We start from the raw sequence: 18812 nt of genomic DNA, 5'->3' as shown, positions 1-18812 counted from the left end.
AGCTAGATATTGAAAGAGAAAGGGAGGCAATGGCACTGAAAGAGAGAGAATTAAGGTTACAAGCTGAGGCAAAAGAGAGAGAATTAAAATTACAAGCTGAGGCAAAAGAGAGAGAATTAAAATTACAAGCTGAAGCAAAAGAGAGAGAATTAAATATTGAGAGAGAGAGAGAGAGAGAAAGAGAGGCAATGGCACTGAAAGAGAGAGAATTAAAGTTCCAAGCTGAGGCAAAAGAGAGAGAACTGAAAGAGAAAGAAATGACCTTAGCTATTGAGAGAGAAAGAGAACGGGAGGAAAGGGAATATTTGTTAGAAATGAAAAGACTTGAATTATCAGCTGTAGAAAATAGAAACAACAACAATAGTTCCACACAAAATCCTAGCAGGGTGGATTTAAAAAGATTCCCTGACTTCAGAGATAAAGACGATCCTGAAGCGTTTATCATTTCTTTTGAGAGGGCTTGCGAAGATTTTGAAGTAAAAGATGAGGAGAAAATGCAAATACTGAGAGCTCGTATTAGTGGAACATTAACAGAGATTTATTCTCAAATGCCATCTGATCAATCCAAAGATTTTGAAGCATTTAAACAGTTGGTTTATGTCAGATTCGGAATTACTGCAGAACAACTGAGACAAAAGTTTAGAACAATAAAAAAAGTGCGTGAGGAAACATTTGCTCAACTAGGAGCTAAAACAACAAATTATTTAAACAAGTGGCTAGAACAGGAGGGTGCTGATTCTGTGGCGAAAATAAAAGAGGTGATCGCATTGGAACAATTTTATGACACGATTAATAGTCATTTGAAGTATTTAATTAAAGAAAGACGCCCTAAAACCATCCTGGAAGCTGCTAATCTGGCAGATGAAATAAATGAAATCCGAGAACACGCTTATGATGCCCCAAAATATAAGGACAAACAGTGGGAAACAAATAAGTTTAAGAGAATGCAACAGCCCACAAAGTTTACCACAGAAACTGCCAAGAAAATTTTTCCCGCCAATGCAAATGTTCCCCATAACACGCCTATGACAACGGGGGGGGGGGACTGAGGGAAAAGTAAATAAATATAGTGAGGGTAAAAGGCCTGAATTAATCTGTTGGCAATGTGGGAAAAAAGGCCATAGACAACTGGACTGTAGAACTGAAATCAGAACTAGGAGTGCAAATACTATCCCTCAGAAGCAGACATATTGTGTCCAAACTGTGGAGACAGAGCCAACTGCCAACATGGTTGCCACGACAACCGAGGCCCAGTCAGAGGCTGATGAGTTACCAGTGGCCCAAGTTGTGAGGTGCTATATAATTCAACAAGATGACATGCTATTACACAAAACAGGAGAAGAAATTTGGGTGAATGGTAAACCATATAAAGGCTTAAAAGACACAGGGTCTCAGATTAGTATTGTACATCCTGATTTGTTAAAGCCAGAAGACTTTATTAAAGGCAAAACAATCAGTTTAAAAGGAATATCAAAACAGCCAGAAATCTTGCCAGTCGCATTAGTTAATCTGACATATAAACAATGGTCTGGAAAATGGCAAGTAGCAGTTTCACCAGAAATCCCAGCTCCAATGTTAATCGGGTGGGATTTACTTGACCATGTACAGAGTGCATTTGTAATAACTAGGGCACAAAAACTGCGACAGTTACCTCAGGAGGAAAGGCCTGATACAATTGCTGAACTGACACAAGATACAAGTATAATGCCAGTTACAAATAGTCAAGCAGCTAGTTTTGCAGCCAAGCAGAAACTAGATACAGATTTACAGAAATATTTTCAAGCCACAGCCGTGAATACAGTATTAACCCCTGAAAGCCCGGAGCGGTTTATAGTCAACAATGGGTTGCTATACAGGGAGATTCTTTTAAAGCCAAATAGAGGGGGTAATGAAACCCACAGGCAACTGATAGTACCTACTGAATTCAGAACCAAGATAATACAACATGCACATGGCAGTATCTTTGGAGGTCACTTGGGAATCACCAGAACCAAACAAAGGGTGTCCCAAAATTTCTTTTGGCCTGGGATGGGCAAGCAAATAAAGTTATTTTGTCGAACGTGCCATACTTGCCAATTACAAGGACATGGGCAAGATAAAACGAAAGCACAATTATGCCCCTTGCCTATAATTTCCCAACCCTTCCAACGCTTAGCAATAGATATTATTGGACCACTGCCAAAAGCCAGTCGCAGGGGTCATCATTATTTATTGACTATTGTGGATTTTGCGACTAGGTATCCGGAAGCGATTCCATTACGAAACATAGAGACTGAAACAGTGGCTTCAGCTCTAATAAGTTATATGTGTCGGCTAGGGTTTGCAGAACAGATCGTGACAGACCTTGGAGCCTCATTTACCTCTAAACTGATGCAGCGTTTGTGGGAGAGGTGTGGGATAAAACATATCACCAGTACCGCTTATCACCCTCAGACGAACGGCTTGGCAGAACGTTTTAATGGAAGCCTGATAAGAATGCTGAGGGCATATGTAACGGAACATCCTCACGATTGGGATGACAATATACAAGCCTTATTATATGCTTATAGATCCATACCCCAGGAAAGCACGGGTTTTAGTCCCTTTGAATTATTGTTTGGGAGAAAAGTCAAGGGTCCCCTAGATTTATTAAGATTTAATTGGGAAGGACGGCCGGTTGGAGATTCGGAGAATGTAGTTGATTACCTATTTAAATTGCAAAACACTCTCAAACGATCACTAGAACTGGCAGGAGAACATTGCAAGGTTGCTCAGCACAAACAGAAAGTTTGGTATGACAAAAAGGCACGTGTGAGATCTTTTGAGCCAGGACAGGATATTTTATTAATCAGACCAGTAAAAGGGAATAAGTTACAACTGACCTGGGAAGGTCCTTTTAAAATCATTTCAAAAATGAATGATGTAAACTATATAATTCAATACGGTGAAGGCAGGCGGGTCGTGCATGTGAACATGATAAAGCCTTATTATAAAGCAGAAGGGTGGTCATTATTTGCTATTAAAGAAGATCCCCAAGACATGCCAATACCTTGTTGGGAAAGGGAGAAGAAACCCTGTCCAATAACTGACATTAAGTTGGACCCCCAACTAACGCAGTCCCAACAAGAAGATGTAAAACAAATTTTGACACACTATGCACCCACGTTCAGCAATAAACCAGGTATTGCTAAAGGGGTAATGCATCAGATTGATACGGGCGATGCCAAACCCATTGCATTGGCTCCGTACAGGATTACAGGCCATTATATAAAGACTGTAACCGAGGAAGTTCAGGAGATGTTAAAAGCAGGCATTATTGTTCCTTCGAGCAGTGCATGGGCAGCCCCTGTTCTTTTATTAGATAAGCCCGATGGAACTATAAGATTTTGTCTGGATTTTCGCCGTCTTAACCATGTGACAAAATCAGATGCCTATCCTATGCCTAGGCTCGACAATTTAATCGAGAAAATTGGAAGCTGTAAATACATATCTAGTTTGGACTTAACAAAAGGATACTATCAGATTCCAATGCACCCAAAAGATAGGGAAAAGACCGCTTTCAGAAGTCCTATCGGTTTATATGAATTTACAGTCATGGCGTTCGGTCTAAAAAACGCACCAGCCACTTTCCAACGCCTCATGGATAAAGTTTTAAATGGGTTATATGACTTTACAATTGCGTATCTTGACGATATCGCCATATTTAGTAAAACTTGGGAGGAGCATAAAGGGCACTTAAAAATAGTGCTACAAAGAATCCAAGAGGCAGGCCTAACCATCAAGGCGGCAAAATGTCACATTGGGGGCAGTTCTATCAAATATTTGGGTCATATGATTGGGGATGGGCAGATTAAACCCTTATCTGCAAAAGTAGAAGCCATCGCGACCTGGCCGAAACCCACAACCAAGAAGAAAGTGAGGGCATTCTTGGGACTGGTGGGGTATTATCGTAAATTCATCCCCAAATTTAGTGAAATAGCTGCTCCTTTGTCTAGTCTGACAGGGAAAAAAATAACAGACCCCATCACGTGGACAGCAGCCTGTCAAACTGCTTTTGACAAGCTGAAGAACGCACTGATATCCCAACCAATACTAGCTACACCTGATTTTGGCAAGCCATTTACGGTCTACACTGACGCGTCTAATGATGGACTTGGCGCTGTGTTATGCCAGCCGGGAGCTGAGGACGAACTACATCCGGTCGTCTACCTCAGCAAAAAGTTGTTGCCTCGGGAGAAACATCTGTCGACGATCGAGAAAGAGTGTTTGGCCATCATCTGGGCTCTGCAACGTTTAAAGCCGTATCTGTGGGGACGAACATTTGAACTTTGTACGGATCACTCACCGCTGATCTGGCTACGATCCATGAAGACCAACAGCAAGTTAATGAGGTGGGCATTAATCTTGCAAGACTTTGATTTCACCATCAAATCAGTAAAAGGAACCCTGAACATTGTGGCTGATGCGTTGTCTCGAAAACCAGGGAGCCACGGCTGATCCGAAGACAAGACATCACCACAACGATATTGCATGTCACTGGTACTATGTAATATTGCATGTATATAATGTTCACAACCATATGTACTTTTACTGAAGATGTAACTGTTTATGTTATAGATAGGTAATATAGGTAAGAGTTATAAAATGTATTGTTTTGTTAATGTTTAAAAATGTTGTTTGTATCAGAGGGATACTTTGGCTAGTAACTCCTCTGATACAAACCTAAAAAGGAGGGAGGTATGTGGAGAACTAGCCCAATGCCAGGTAGGGGTTAATTTTTTCTTACAGTTAGAACCCTCAGGGGCGGGCTTAGCCTGGGTATAAAACACCCCTCCCAGTGGACAGTAAGGCAGTTGAAGTGTGGGCAGGAGGAGTTAGAGTTAAGTGCGGGGAGTTGAAGTGTGAGTCAAGAGATAGAGCTGGGAGTTTAGAGTCTTAGGTGGATGTTAGCAGAGAGGATAATGAGATTGTGAAACGCGTTGTTATTGATATTTAGTTTACTATTAGAGGTATTAGGCCGGTAATATTTAGAGGTATTAGGCCGGTATAGGACAACTGTTATAAGCTTCTTGAACAACCTTTTATTTATCAGCAACCACAAGCTTTGTACTCAATAAACAACTTTTTAGTTCCCAATATCCTCGTCTGTGGTGAATGGAGTAAGCAGGATCCAGCTAGTAGTCTGAAGGGCCGCAGCTGGGGACTGTTTGTCGTTGGTGCAGCACTCATAGACCGTAAAACGTCCGGGGGTGGGCTGTACAGGGCGAAGGGCCCGCGACAACAGAGTCCAGCTTCTTTTGCTAATCTAGAAGCTTTATTTACAAGGCATAAATTACATTCCAGGAGAGACACAAGACATTTTGCCTTCTCCTTCTCCGGCCAAAAACGAAAGAGAAAAGATACAGAAACAACAAGTATTACATTACACATTACACAGAGTCTTCCTGCGATGCTTTTCCTCTTGTGGGCGGGGCGACCTGGTTGAGCTTGTTAACCATGAAAGCTCCAAACCTCTACAATATTGCCAGGTCAAAGATTATGAAACTGATACCATGATATGGACTTCAAACTGGTTTTCGGACAATATATCACCCAGCACCTGTCAGCTACCTAATGCCTGGGTTAACAGGAATGTCTTTCAGCGTCTCCAGAAAGTAAATAAGTGGATTCATCTCTTGGTAATTTCTGTGTTCCATCTTTGGTGTCTCCAGTTAGGGCTGAGATGAGGTTTCCTGCCTGAAACCCTGGAGAGCTTCTGCCAGTCAGTGGACAACACTGAGCTAGATGGCCTCACTCTGTACAAGGCAGCTTCTCCTGTTCTCCCCTTGTAAGCAGGATCTCCTCTAGCTGAGGAAACTGGCAGCCATTTGGCAGGTCAGTGTGTCCCAACAGCACTCAGATCTTGTGTAGATCCAGCCCTGGACTAGTGGGGCTCCCTTTGGCCTAATCCAGCAGCCTCTTGTGCTCCCATACCCTATAAGTAGCACCATTCTGCAGCCCCCCAGAGACACAAAATTTCAAACTTCAAAGAGTTGTCACACGCACACATTTTATTTTACAAAACGTCACTTTCATGCCATCACAGTCCTGGACAATCAACAGCAAGAGACCAAAAGTGCCTTAAGATATTTTTACAACATACTGAGAAACACCCCAGACATACGGGACCAAGAGACAGGATTGGGAAAGAAGCCAGATGAAATCCTCTATCTGCTTACCTAGTAGTAAGCCCTATTGAACTCCGTAGGGCTTACTTCTGAGTAGAAGTCTGCTTGGAAAGAAGCTTTTTTGGGGGGGGGGCCTTCAAAAATGGGAGCTTGGGGACAAGACTTTCAAAGTCACAGCTTAAGTTCTCCTTATTAAGCTTAAGTTGTCCAAATTATGCAGATTCCTTGAGAAGTCAGTTTTTTAAAATATCACAAGACTCTTTGTTACTTTTCATCAAAAGGTAAACCTTAAGAAACATGCATTTCTTGAGCTGTATTCTCAGATTTTAAAAAACACCTTCCTCTACAATGCTCACAAACGGGCTTCTGATACTCCGAATTTCCTGCTCCAGTGGTACCTTGGTTCTATTGTGGAAGACCATTCAACTTCCGAAATGTTCAAAAACGGATGCATTTACTTCTGGGTTTTGGGCGTTTGGTTTCCGAAACGTTATTCAACGGAGACGTTTGAGAGCCGCGGTAGCACTGTATTTAACAGCTGCTTAATGATGACCAGGGGTGCTACACAGTCCTCCCCCCCCCCCCAGTTCATATCTCCAAAGTGGGGATCTCACACACTTTTTTGCTAAGCCAGAGTTTCTACACTCAGAAAGGATCAGCCAATTAGGTGAGTCTCCTAGTTGCCCCATCATGGCAGGACTTCAGGGCTGTGGACCAAGGTCCCACTCAGCAGAAGGCAAACACAGTTATGCCACACACACAACCACCTCGAGGGGGGGATCCCAGAAGACCATTCAGCCCAGAGTTACTGCCCCCTCCTGTGCGGAAGTCACTCAGCCTGGCTCCTTTGCACCAGGCGGTAATAGGATATAGAGCTTGGAGTGCTCCACATTATTATTATTATTATTATTATTATTATTATTACCCTGGCCATATTAGGTAGCCCAGCCAGTTTGGGGGTGAGAGCAACTTCTTTGGTTATACTCGTGAGGGTGCTTAGGTCAGTGTTTTTCAACCTTTTTTGGGCAAGGGCACACTTGTTTTATGAAAAAAATCACGAGGCACACCACCATTAGAAAATGTTAAAAAATTTAACTCTGTGCCTATATTGACTATATATAAAGTAATTCTCTTGAATAGGAATCAAATAAACACAATTTTTCCCACGGCACACCAGGCAACATCTCGCGGCACACTAGTGTGCCGCGGAACAGTGGTTGAAAAACACTGGCTTAGGTGACATCTACGGCCATCATCTCACTGGGATAGTTCAACAATGGATCCCTCCATTAGATTTCAACCTCGGCTGGATCCAGGACCCCAGGAATTAGAAGGGACTCAGGCATCCTGCAGACTAACCCCACCCCCAAAACTCACAATAATACTTTGGCACCAGACAAGGGGAAAGAGGGATGACAGAGATCATGCAGCTTTCCCTTTTCATGCAGCTTGGGAAAAAGAGAACTCCCAAATAATTCTTTAGCTTCTGACTGCACACAGCGCCCCCCCCCCCAATTAAATCAAAAGCTTCCTTGTACCTGGGCAAGGAGCAGCCACTACTTGTCTCTTTCCTGATTTCTTGGAAAAGGCAGCAGCTTCTCTGTGTGTCCCATGCTTAGCTCATGTTTCAAATGTTCAGGCTTCTGCAAGTGGGATGTGGGCCAAGCTCTCTCTGGGCCAAGCACTCAGCCTTTGCTCAGGGCCTTCCAGAAGAGGTTTGGCAGCCGCTGGGTCTTGCTGACTGTGCAAAGGGGGCCTCCCCAACCCGACACCCCTGGGCCTGCAGGCTTAGAGGGTCCAAGGCAGGGGGAGGGCAACTCATGCTTGGGCCAATATGATGACAGAAGGAAGTTGAGATATGTGGAGATATAAAATGCCCCCTTTAAAAAACACATAGGAAAGGAAATTGTGGTAAGCTGGTGGGCTCTGGCCTGAGCATGTGCTGGTAGCAAACCTGTTTGTCAGTCTCCCAGCACCTGCAGCGCTTCTCTGTGTGGCTTCTCTCTCTCTCTCTCTGTTTTGACCTCAACCCTGAGGTTCAGCCCTAGTTGTAACACTGAGCATTTCTTTACAAGGCAGACTGTTAACCGCTGGAACCCACTGCCACTAGAAAGAGAGACGCAGGAGAAGAGCCGGGCTGCTGGATCAGCCCAAGGGGCCCATCGAGTCCAGCACGGTGGTCTCCCTGTGGCCACCCAGATGCCCCAGTAAGGAAGCATGCAAGGAAGACGGGAGGGAGGGACACCCAGCCAGTGGGATGGTAACGCATTTCCTGCCTCTGACAGTGGAGGAAGAAGAAGGGAGCTATCAGCCATCCGAGGGCTTCTTAAAAAGAGGACCCAGGAGGCTGCCTTGCACTGACTCAGCCCCGAGTCCACCTCCCGCTCAGGATCTCACAGCCCCTCTCCCCAGTTTCAGAGAGGGAGGCAGTCCCAGACCCCCCCCCCTGGAGATGCGGGGGTTGAACTGGGGGTCCTCCCCTGGCAACCCCCCTCCGCCCTCCCTGCAGGGTAGGACAGGAAGAGCTGCCGGGGGGAGGGAGGGAGGGAGGGAGGGAGGCGGCCATTCCCAGCGAGGAGCTGCAATCACTTTCTCTTTCCTTCTCCAGCCTCGCTCCCAAACTTGCGCCTCGAGTTCTGCCCGGCGACTGCTGCCGCCATCTGCGCGCAGATTTCCGATTGGCGGAATATTTCTCCCTCACCCAATCCGGGCTCTCGCTGCTGATGGTTCCGCAGGCGGGGCAGAGAGCGGGACTCATTGCGTCGGAGGGAGCGGAGGGAGAAGGACATCGCTGGAGTAAGAGTAGGAAAAAGAAGCTTCGTTTTGGGGAAGATGGGGGTCCTCCTCCGCTGGGCCCCCTTCATCTTGTGGGCGACTGCCCACCTGCTGCTCCAGGACTGCGCAGGTAAGGACTGTGCTCTGGGGCGGGGGGAGAAAATCATTTGCACTAAGTCCCCTATTTTTGGGAGGGGGGACTCAGCCCTCTTTATGAATTGTATTTCGTGGGCACTGAAAGGGGCGATCGGGGGAGTTTCTTGTCCGAAGTGGAGCCGGATCCCTTTCCAAACATCTGTTTCCCAGACTTGTTGCTTGTTTTGTATGCCGTCCGGGGCAGGGTCCGCTTCACTCCTTGGTTCGTAGCTCAAGCAAAGAACAAAACAAAGCTTGAAGGTGTTGGCAGCATTAATGGTGGGGAAAGTGAGTCGCATGTCCCGTCCGCCTGCAGCTTCGTGTTGACTCTGGTTTGTGTGTTTTTGTGTGAGTGAGACAGACAGACAGACAGATACAGTACAGTGTCTCTCCTCTTCTATTTTTTTACCTTCCCTCTTCTAATCTAACCCTCAGCCGCGCTTAAAAACTCAGCTATAAGCTCAGGAGACCAGCCTGGGGGTGGGAGCTGGACGCGTGTAGAGCTGACTTCATTGGGGGGGGACGTCTGATTTCGGGGTCCCCACCCGCAATTCCCACTAGGTTAAATCCTAGGTTAAACCACTGAGCCTAGGGCTTGCTGATCAGAAGGTTGGCGGTTCAAATCCCAGCGACGGGGTGAGTTCCTGTTGCTCGGTCCCTGCTCCTGCCCACCTAACAGTTGGAAACCATGTCAAAGTAGATAAATAGGTATTGCTCCGGCGGGAAGGGAAACGGTGTTTCCATGCACTGCTCTGGTTCGCCAGAAGCGGCTTAGTCATGCTGGCCACATGACCCAGAAGCTGTACACCGGCTTCCTAGGCCTGTAACGCGAGATGAGCGCTGCAACCCCAGAGTCGGACACGACTGGACCTAATGGTCAGGGGTCCCTTTACCTTTACCCGCAATTCCCAATGTTGTTTTGTTCAGGAGTTCCCTTTCACAGGCACATTCACCATCAGGTTTTCCTGCTTTACAGTTGTAACTCCCCCGCTCCCCCCCCAAACCCTTTCCTGTTGCCTGTCAGAAATGTAGATTTTGTAAATTATGTAGGGGGCTTCTCTGTGCCGTTTCTGTACAGCCCCTTTCACTACGTTTTGTACACGCCAAGTAGTTTAGGATGAAGGGTACAAGCAACTCCTGAGAAACAAGTGGGGGCCCCCAACCTGCAGCCCGGTTCCCCTTGAATACCCCCTCCTTTTATATTCTCCCTCCCAGGGGCGTAGAGAGCCGCTTGGCTGCCGGGGGCAGGAAGCCAAGCAGCACCCCTGGGGGCAGCACGTTGTGACATCACGATGCATGCGCACGGAGCGACACCCCACACGGACATGCACTGGCCCGGGCAGAGCCGCGGAGGCAAGGGGCAGGCCAGCGAGGAGGGGCGACAGGCTGGCGTGACCCCTCCTCGCTGGCCCGCCCCTTGCCTCCGTGCCGCGGCTCCGCCCACCCAGGGCCAGCCCCAGCCGAGCGCTGAAGAAAGCCCTTAAAAAAACAGTCTGGGGCTGGCCCTGGGTGGGCGGAGCCGCGGCACGGAGGCAAGGGGCGGGCCAGCGAGGAGGGGTGTCACGCCAGCCTGTCGCCCCTCCTCGCTGGCCCGCCCCTTGCCTCCGCCTGGGTCAAGCAAGCCAGCCGTGCCGCGTGATCGGCTTTGGAGGCGCCAATCACGGGGGTGGGGTCCCGCCCCGAGTGTCATCCCCCCCCCGGGTGCTGCCTGGGGCGGCCTGCCCCCCCGCCCCCTTTGCTATGCCCCTGCTCCCTCCCCTCAAAAAAAAATTCAAAAAAGTTGGAGTCTCTGCCTGACTTCTGGAGCTCCTAGACATGAATTGCCCTTGCTCAGAATATTCCTGCTCCACCAATCCACTGGCTCTGCATACTATTCAAGTGTTTAAAACTATTAAATTCTTAATTCCACATTCCTTATTTCTGCCTTTGGTGTTTTTCTCCTTTTGGGGTTTGCCACTCATATTTTGTTTAAGTAAAAAAAAATGTATATCCTGCTCGATTGTGGTAAAAACTCTAATTGATTTACAGGAAATAGTAAAATAATAAAAACAGTTGAAAGCATTACAGAATAATTAAAATTAGCAATGAGAGGCCAAAACACGTCAGCATTTATGTATCTGGATAGGTTTGCCCAAAGAAAAATGTTTAAAACAGCCACTCTTGTGAGACCACCTTATTCTTCATGGGGAGGGAGAAAGATCTGGAGATACCAGCAGGACATTTTGAGGGGTGGGAAGGGGGAATATGATGTTGAGATTGTGTGGGAATTCTCATTGACCTCTGCTGTTTATGAGATGAGGGAGATAATATTTATTTTGCACTCTGATCCTCTTTATTGAAGAATATGATTATCTAGTTTGGGTTGGTTGGTTATTTTCTTATGTTTATGGCCCCCCCAAAAATATTGTTTTCTTTTATTGTAAATAGTTTTTGGGGTTCTCTAATGGAAAATAGTACGAATATAATACTATCCTTAGTTTAATAGTTGCTTGTGGCATAAGAATTCTCACAGTAACTTATAAAGCTTTAAGAACTAAAGAGTGACCTGTTATTTCTCTCTTAAACCCTCTCCATATGGGGGGCTGCCCCCTCACTGTATCTGCTACAGGGCTGGGCAGGGGGGCTTTGGGAGGGCAAAGGGTGGTGGAGACCATTGGCTCCTTCAAGTTCCTCCTCACTTTGGGGGCTCACGTGTGACTCGTTTTGTGGCTCTTTATCTCCCGACCACTGAGAAGAACGGCCTGTGTTGTTTAGCCAGATGCCACAACCAGAGGCAGCCTTGCTCTGAGCTCTTGTGGTTTGAACTGGGGGAAGCTCTCGTCCGGGGGGGTGTGTGTCCTGGGATGTGGGTCCCATTTGATCTTGCCTGAAAGGAAACCGAGCTGGAGGGAGGGAGGTAGCAAAATCTGAAGAAGTGTGCATGCACACAAAACCTCATACCAAGAACGAACTTAGTTGGTCTCTAAGGTGCTAGGGACAGTGCTGTCAAGTATCCCGTTTTCCCCGGGATTCTCCCCTTTTTCAAGCAGTTTCCCGCTGCTCTCCCTTATTTTTTATTTCCCTTAAATTTCCCGTTTTTAATGGAAGCAGCTCCTCCCCTGCTGGCCAGGGACTGGGTGGGAAGACCTCGCCTACTTGGAGAGAAAAGCCTCAGCCCTCAAAGCAAGTGGGAGCCATTTCCCGTGCTTACAGAGGGGTGTATTCCTCCCCCTGCATCAGCCCCTATCCGTTGCCGCCGAGCCCCTCAGCCGGCCAACAGGGTTAGCTGGCGGGCGGATCCTGGCTGCCTTTGAGCAGCTGCTGATTCCTGTCCTGTTTTGATGGGATCAGACAAGAAGACGATGGGGCTCCATCGCGCGGAGCACATGGCTGCCCTCCTCTTTGCTGGCTGCCCTCCTATTTGCTCCGCTCCGAGCCTGAGCCCGCTTGGAGTTTACATTGCTGCTCCGCCCACTTTTGCTTCTGGCTCCACCCACCATTGACATGTGACTGTACCCGGGATAGGTGAGACTGCTGATCCCTTATTTTCAAATCCAAAACTTGACAGCTATGAGGGGAAGCCCTCGTCCTGGGGGGCTGGGGGCTGGGATGTGGGTCCCATTTGATCTTGCCTGAAAGGAAACCGAGATGGAGGGATGTAGCATAGTTGACACACCATCAAGGCGTACGTAATTCAAGCAAACTGATCTTGCAGGTTTACGATTCCTTGCACTCTGTTTTCCACCGTGGAACTCCCTCAGAAGCGAGTAGATTCTCCTTCCTTGGAGGTATTTTAGCAGAGGTTGTATGGCCTTCTGCCATGGATGCTGCAGTTGAGATGCCACCATTGCAGGGGACTGTCTATGATTTTTATTTTAGTTTCCTAGTTGTTTTGAGATGAGTCACTGGCCGAACTCGAGTGGACTTCTTCCTCCTTGAGGATGAAGTTATCCAAATGCATTCAACACAATTTTCACACGGGTATGATGGGTCCTTAAGGTCCACCTCTTTCCATATGAACCTACCTGGACCCTGAGATCATCTTCTGAGGCCCTTCTTTGTGTGCCTCCACCTTGAGAGGTTCGGAGGGTGACAACATGAGAACGGGGCCTTCACAGGGGTATGATGGGTCCTCAAGGACCGCCTCTTTCCAAATGAACCTACCCATATGAGGCCCTTCTTCACATGCCTCCAGCTTGAGAAGTTTGGAGGGTGGCAATGTGAGAACAGGGCCTTCTCTGCAGTGGCTCCCCATCAGTGAAATACTCTCCCAAGGAAAGTTCACCTGGCACCTTCATTATACACCTTTAGGCGCCAGGCTAAAACGTTCCTTTTTAACAAGGCCTTTGGTTGATTTGATTGACATCCTATGCCCTTTTAAAATGTCGTTTTATTGGGGGGGGGTTGTTATTGGGTTGTTGTTTTTATTTTGATCATATATTTTGATTTTGTTCTGTGAACTGCCCTGAGAACTCTGGGTATTGAGCGGTATATAAATTCAATAAATAATAATAATATGTCCCATTTTGCTACCTGAGGCAAAACAGGAATTGCTTCGCCTTCCGCCAGAGGAATGCCCCATCTCTCACTGAACTCGACAGCTTCTCTGTCCAGGGGTGTAAAAGATGAGTGGCAACACCAGGCCAGGCGCCAGAATACCTCCCTCTTGCCAATTGGGGGGGGGTGTTCTGGTGGCGGCAGAAGTGGTGGGGTGGCCTCCTGGGTGGGCCAGCTCTGGGTATGATGCTGAAAGCCTAAGCTCAGCTCCCTCCCCTCCAGTCTCTCCCCAAATCTTTGTTGGCTGTTACTGTGGAGACTGTGGGGAGAGGTTCTTCCTTTGCCACACTCTGTCCCCCTTCCTGTGTTTGATCTCATGAAGGGGCAAGTGTGAGAAAGGGGATGTGGGGTTAAACATGTAGAGACCTCCCTCTGCTCTGCCTCCTCTATGCTTAAGGGAAAGTCTACAAACTCCCCCAAACCCTGCTGAACTTCTGATCTCCTAATATAGGGCTACAGCAGGATTAGGGTGCTTCCTTCATCTGCAGGACCCCTAACTCTCTGCCCCCTCTCTCTTCCTTTCCAGGCTCCACTTCTCACTCCCTGCGCTACTTCTACACAGCCGTGTCTGAGCCTGGCCAGGGGCTGCCCCAGTTCATTGCTGTGGGGTACGTGGATGACCAGCAATTCATTCAGTTTGACAGTGACACCAAAGAGGCACTGCCTCATGTTCCCTGGATAAGGAAGGCAGAAAAAGTGAATCCTCAGTACTGGCACAGGGAGACTCAGAACTTGAAGGGCACTGAGCTGAACTTCAGGGTGAATCTGCAGAATCTGCGGAATCGCTACAACCAGAGCGGAGGTGAGTGGAAGGCAGGAGAGGCACAGAGTCACACTCCCCCCCCCCAATATCCTTCCCTCCAGGGGCCAGAATTGCAGGGAGGGGGCTGCTGGGAGGAAAGGAGATGGAGGGTGGGGGTCTCCACCCAGGGCAGAAGCTTACTTCCCCTTCCCTTCTGGTCAGTTCACAACTGAAGGAGTGGAGGAGGGCAGAGGGAGGATCCCATTCAAGGTCTTAATGGGGGCTGGGATGGTGTGGGGTGGAGGGGACAGAGAATGAGATTTTGGGGGGGGGGGAGACCCTCCAGAATGACACTCCCTGGAGCTGCACATCCTGCCAGGGAAATGTCTCCCTTGCCTGCCCTTCCTTCCATGCCAGGCTCAGCTTAGGCCTTCTGAGGTGGAAATGTGTCTAGTTCATTTTCCTCTGGGAGGGGAAGAGTAGGGTGGGAATCCTGAGGCTGAGACAAGCAAGCCCTGAGTTCTGGTCCTGCTGAAGGAGGAGCCAGCTGCCCAGACAGAGGTTCTGATTGGCTGACCCTTCTGACCATCACCAAGCCCCTCCCACTCCCTGGTACAGTGTGGAAAGAGAAGCCTTTTTAAGGAACACAAATGGACTGGGTTTTGGGGATCAGAGTGGCAAATACATGGTTAAAAGAATAGGCATGGGGGGCAGCCGAAGTGGAGGGGGAGACAAGAGCCCCCAAGGACTTCCTGCAGCCTGAGGAAGGGAGTCCCAAGAAGATCTACACTGGCAATTATTAGCCTGGCACTGCCATGTTTTACTGCCCTGTGTCTCAAAGGAGCATTAGGCCAGAACAGGATCAGGGCCCATTAATATCAGAAATAATCTGTTTCCTAAGCACTTTGGGTTGTGTTATTTTGGGAGTTTCACCCTGTCTGATTTTAGTTGGAAAACTTAGGGCCAGTTACCTGGGAGGGAAGGAGCCCCACTGAACTCCATGGGACTTGCTTCTGAGTAAACCTGCACAAGATCCCACATCTCCAGCATTTATTATCCATCTGTACTTACTTGATTGTCTAGCAGTCCTAGGGATGTGTAACAGGACCCTTGAGAAAGGTCTCTCACCCCCGTTGTCCAGTTCTGGCAATTTCTGCCCCACTCCTCCCCAACCCAGCCTTAGAATCATTTAAACTCAGGAGAAGCTGGTGGACCTCTGGCCAAAGCCTCTTGGCACACATTGTTGTTTTTTAAACTTCCTTCTGAAGTAAGTCAAAAGATGTTCATTCCACGTCAGCTCAACGCGGTCATGTCACCCACCAACTCGGATTTTGCTGAGACTTCGTGTATACCCTTCCCTTACGGTTGAAAGAGAAACCCTTAATTTTCCACCCTCTTATCTCAAATGGTTTTAATTTTATAGCACTTTAAACTTTCGTGAAATCTGCATTTCTGTCCCACTTGAGATTCTTGGCCTTGTGTACATTTTATTTTATTCCTCCATAACCAATGATCAGATCTCTTTGAAATTTTACACAGAGCTCAATAGCACGATGAGGATTTCAGGGAAAAATACAGCAGCACTCAAAAGATTTTATAAATGCCTAAAAAAATTATAAATGTTGTTATTTTAGTGGGAAAAGTAGGTTTAGAAAACCTAAATTTTCAGCGTGTGGGCATGATGGAATCAAAAGTTTTTGATGGTGAAAATTATTGCAAAGACATGCTCTTTCTCAACAAAGAATGGAATTTATGGGTTTTTTATGTCTTGTAACAAAATTTTACATTTTTTGAACATCGTAGGGGGAAAACGGCTACTGGGTACAACTTTCCTACAATGCAAAGCTGTGATAGAAAAAATGAATGAAACAAAGTTGTTCATCTGAAAATTTAAATTAATATTGGTTATTATAGGTTTGTTTCCCCCCGAAAGTGCAGACTTGTTTTTAGTTTTGGGGTATTTAAAATTATGAAAATGGCTTTATCTGATAAAGTAATGAGATGTACAAATTTAAAACATGCAAACATGCAGAGAATAATATGTATAAACAAATCAGAGAGGGGAGCAGAGGGAAGTCTTTGGAGGGAGGGAGAGGGAGGGGAAGGGAGAGAATAAAAAGGGGGCGAATGATTATATTGACTGATAATTTGTTTAATAATTTTTTTAAATAAAAATAAATCATTATGAAAATTGAAGACTGGAGTAAACTTACTCAGTATTTCAAGGATCATTGCAATCAATTAACAACACTAGCAGGATTGTAAAAAGTCTTGTAATGTTTACAATTAGTACCTTTTTACTTTTATTTAAATATTGAGTTAAATTTAAAAAGAAAATGAAAATTTGAAAAATGTATAAATGCGAGGATATATGAGGAATTTTGAAAGCCATGGGGGGGGGGGATGGAGGGAAATTGCTAAGCTCAAATGAGCAGAAAAGTAATAGAAGGAATAATTGTATTTGAATATATAAAATGGAAATACAATAAAATATTTTTTTAAAAAAATAAAATTATGAAAATTGGCTATCTCTTGAAATCGATTAAAAAAATTCAGTCAGAAACTTTAAATGCTGAGAAGTAAGGTAATAAGACCTAGTAAGAAAATGATTAAAAGAATTTAAAATTATGCATTAGATTCAATTATGCAACATTACATGATCCCCAATTTGTTTATCAGAATATCATTGCATACAAAAAATGTCTATATTTAGGGGGGGGGAATGATGTTTGTGTGCCATCTTGAAATAATGGATGCATGGAGACTTTTTAACATTTATGTTAACTATATTGAGGTGTAATTCAATACAGTATGAGGGGAAAGAGGGACAGACTGTGAAATCGCAAGGGATTCTCCTCTTGGACAGGAAGGGAAACCCCCACCCCTCCCCCGCCTGCAGGGAGTTGGGAGAATCCACTAGGGATGGGGGGGAGAGAAAGTGTGGGGAGAGAGAGAGAGGAGGGCAATTAAAGGGGGACTTTAGAGGCTCAGGATTGTAGTGTTTGCCTCAGTGTTATGCGGATGAGCCTTCAAAAAGAGAAAATACTGGTTGATTTTTCTCAGCTCTGACTGCTGCTTCTTCCCTGAGTCTGAGGCAAATAAATCCTTTTCTTCTGGACTCTTTTGCTGATGGGGGGAGGGGCTGCTCTGACCCCCCTTGACCTCCTGGGCCTCTTTTGCTCCTTCCAGGGATGCACACCCTTCAGTACATGTCCGGCTGTGAGTGGAACCCAGGCAGGAGCAATGGAGGGTATTGGCAGTATGGCTACGACGGGAGGGACTTCATCGCCTTCGACAAGGAGACCCTCACCTGGACGGCAGCCCAGACGGAGGCCCAGGTGAGCAAGAGGAAGTTGGATCCTATCGTGGCCCAGAACCAGTACCAGAAAGCCTACCTGGAGGAGGAGTGCATTGAGTGGCTGCAGAAATACCTGGACTATGGGAAGGAGACTCTGCTGAGGACAGGTGAGGGGTGGGGCAGGGTGTGGGGAGGGGTCTCAGTGGGGCAGTTTCCCTACCAGCTCCCCTTCCCCCCCTTAACAGTCTTCCTTTCTGGACTAAACAGCAAACACTTTTCTTGGTGGTGGCGGCAGAAAGAAGTTATGGACTCTGGGAGGAGAAGGGGGGGGGTCACTTCAGATTATGATGGGGGGAGATGCTTAAAAACTGCCCCACATGCCCCCCTTTGGTTAGAATAAGGAATGGCAAAAGACAAATGGGGGGAGGGGGCACAAAGAAACAGCAGGGAAGTGGTCAGCAAAGCAAAATGCATTTTAAATTACGTAAAAAAATAAAATTGAAATGGACAGATTTAAGGCGGGATACAGAAAAACCTTTTGCCTTTACACTTGAGTATGTACCTATGGGGAAAGTCTTTAAAACTAAATTAATTAACCTTTTTTAAAAATAGAAAATGTGTGGGGAGCCCATAAAATATGGATGCAGCCCCCTCGCTAAGACTGTAGGTTAGTCACTCATGGCCTAGAAGCAGAACACCTGCCCATAGTGAGAGAGTATGGGAATTCCCTCTTCTACCTCTTTATATTTTTTATTTGTGAGTAATACTACTTTTTCCCATGGGGAACATTCATCTTCCTCAACCCCGTGCCTTGAAATGGTACAGTCCACTCTTCCACCTTCAGGAATCTGGCACAGGGGCCAATCACATGATCCAGTGTTCTTCCTGTCTCTTTTTATTAGCTTTGCTAAAATGAAAAGTAATTAAAAATGAAATAATTCTTTTTGAGGAACGACACATACGTATTAGCCGTGCTTTGAGAGATCTGAGCAAATTCATCCATGGGGGCCTGGTGATAATTCACCCCAGAGACGCTGAGCATATTTGTTGAGGTTGAGGATTTCACCTCAGAAGCCACAATGAAGCGTTTTCAAGGGTGACAATGTGCAAAGGAGGCTGGGAATCATCCTCTTTGGGATGGAGGTTCTGCTGAGGACAGGTGAGGGGGTGGATGGGGTGG

At 46.6% G+C, this 18812-nt stretch overlaps 2 protein-coding genes across 2 annotated transcripts in view; both read left to right on the top strand.

Moving 5' to 3' along the window:
• The window catches only part of LOC117042848, a 60942-nt gene that overhangs the window by 37753 nt on the left and 4377 nt on the right, over positions 1–18812 (top strand). The gene's annotated exons all lie outside the window — the stretch shown is intronic.
• The window catches only part of LOC117042773 (H-2 class I histocompatibility antigen, Q9 alpha chain-like), a 35171-nt gene continuing 25284 nt past the window's right edge, over positions 8926–18812 (top strand). The window contains exons 1-2 of the mRNA XM_033142418.1: positions 8926–9051; positions 14119–14394. Of these exons, the coding sequence (XP_032998309.1) occupies positions 8979–9051; positions 14119–14394 (349 nt within the window). The 5' untranslated portion in view covers positions 8926–8978. The remainder of the gene's footprint in view (positions 9052–14118; positions 14395–18812) is intronic.

This window comes from Lacerta agilis, chromosome 2 (assembly GCF_009819535.1).
Source record: "Lacerta agilis isolate rLacAgi1 chromosome 2, rLacAgi1.pri, whole genome shotgun sequence".
Taxonomy (NCBI): domain Eukaryota; kingdom Metazoa; phylum Chordata; class Lepidosauria; order Squamata; family Lacertidae; genus Lacerta; species Lacerta agilis.
Note: the sequence above shows the minus strand (reverse complement) of the source record. Positions and strands in the feature narration are given on the sequence as shown.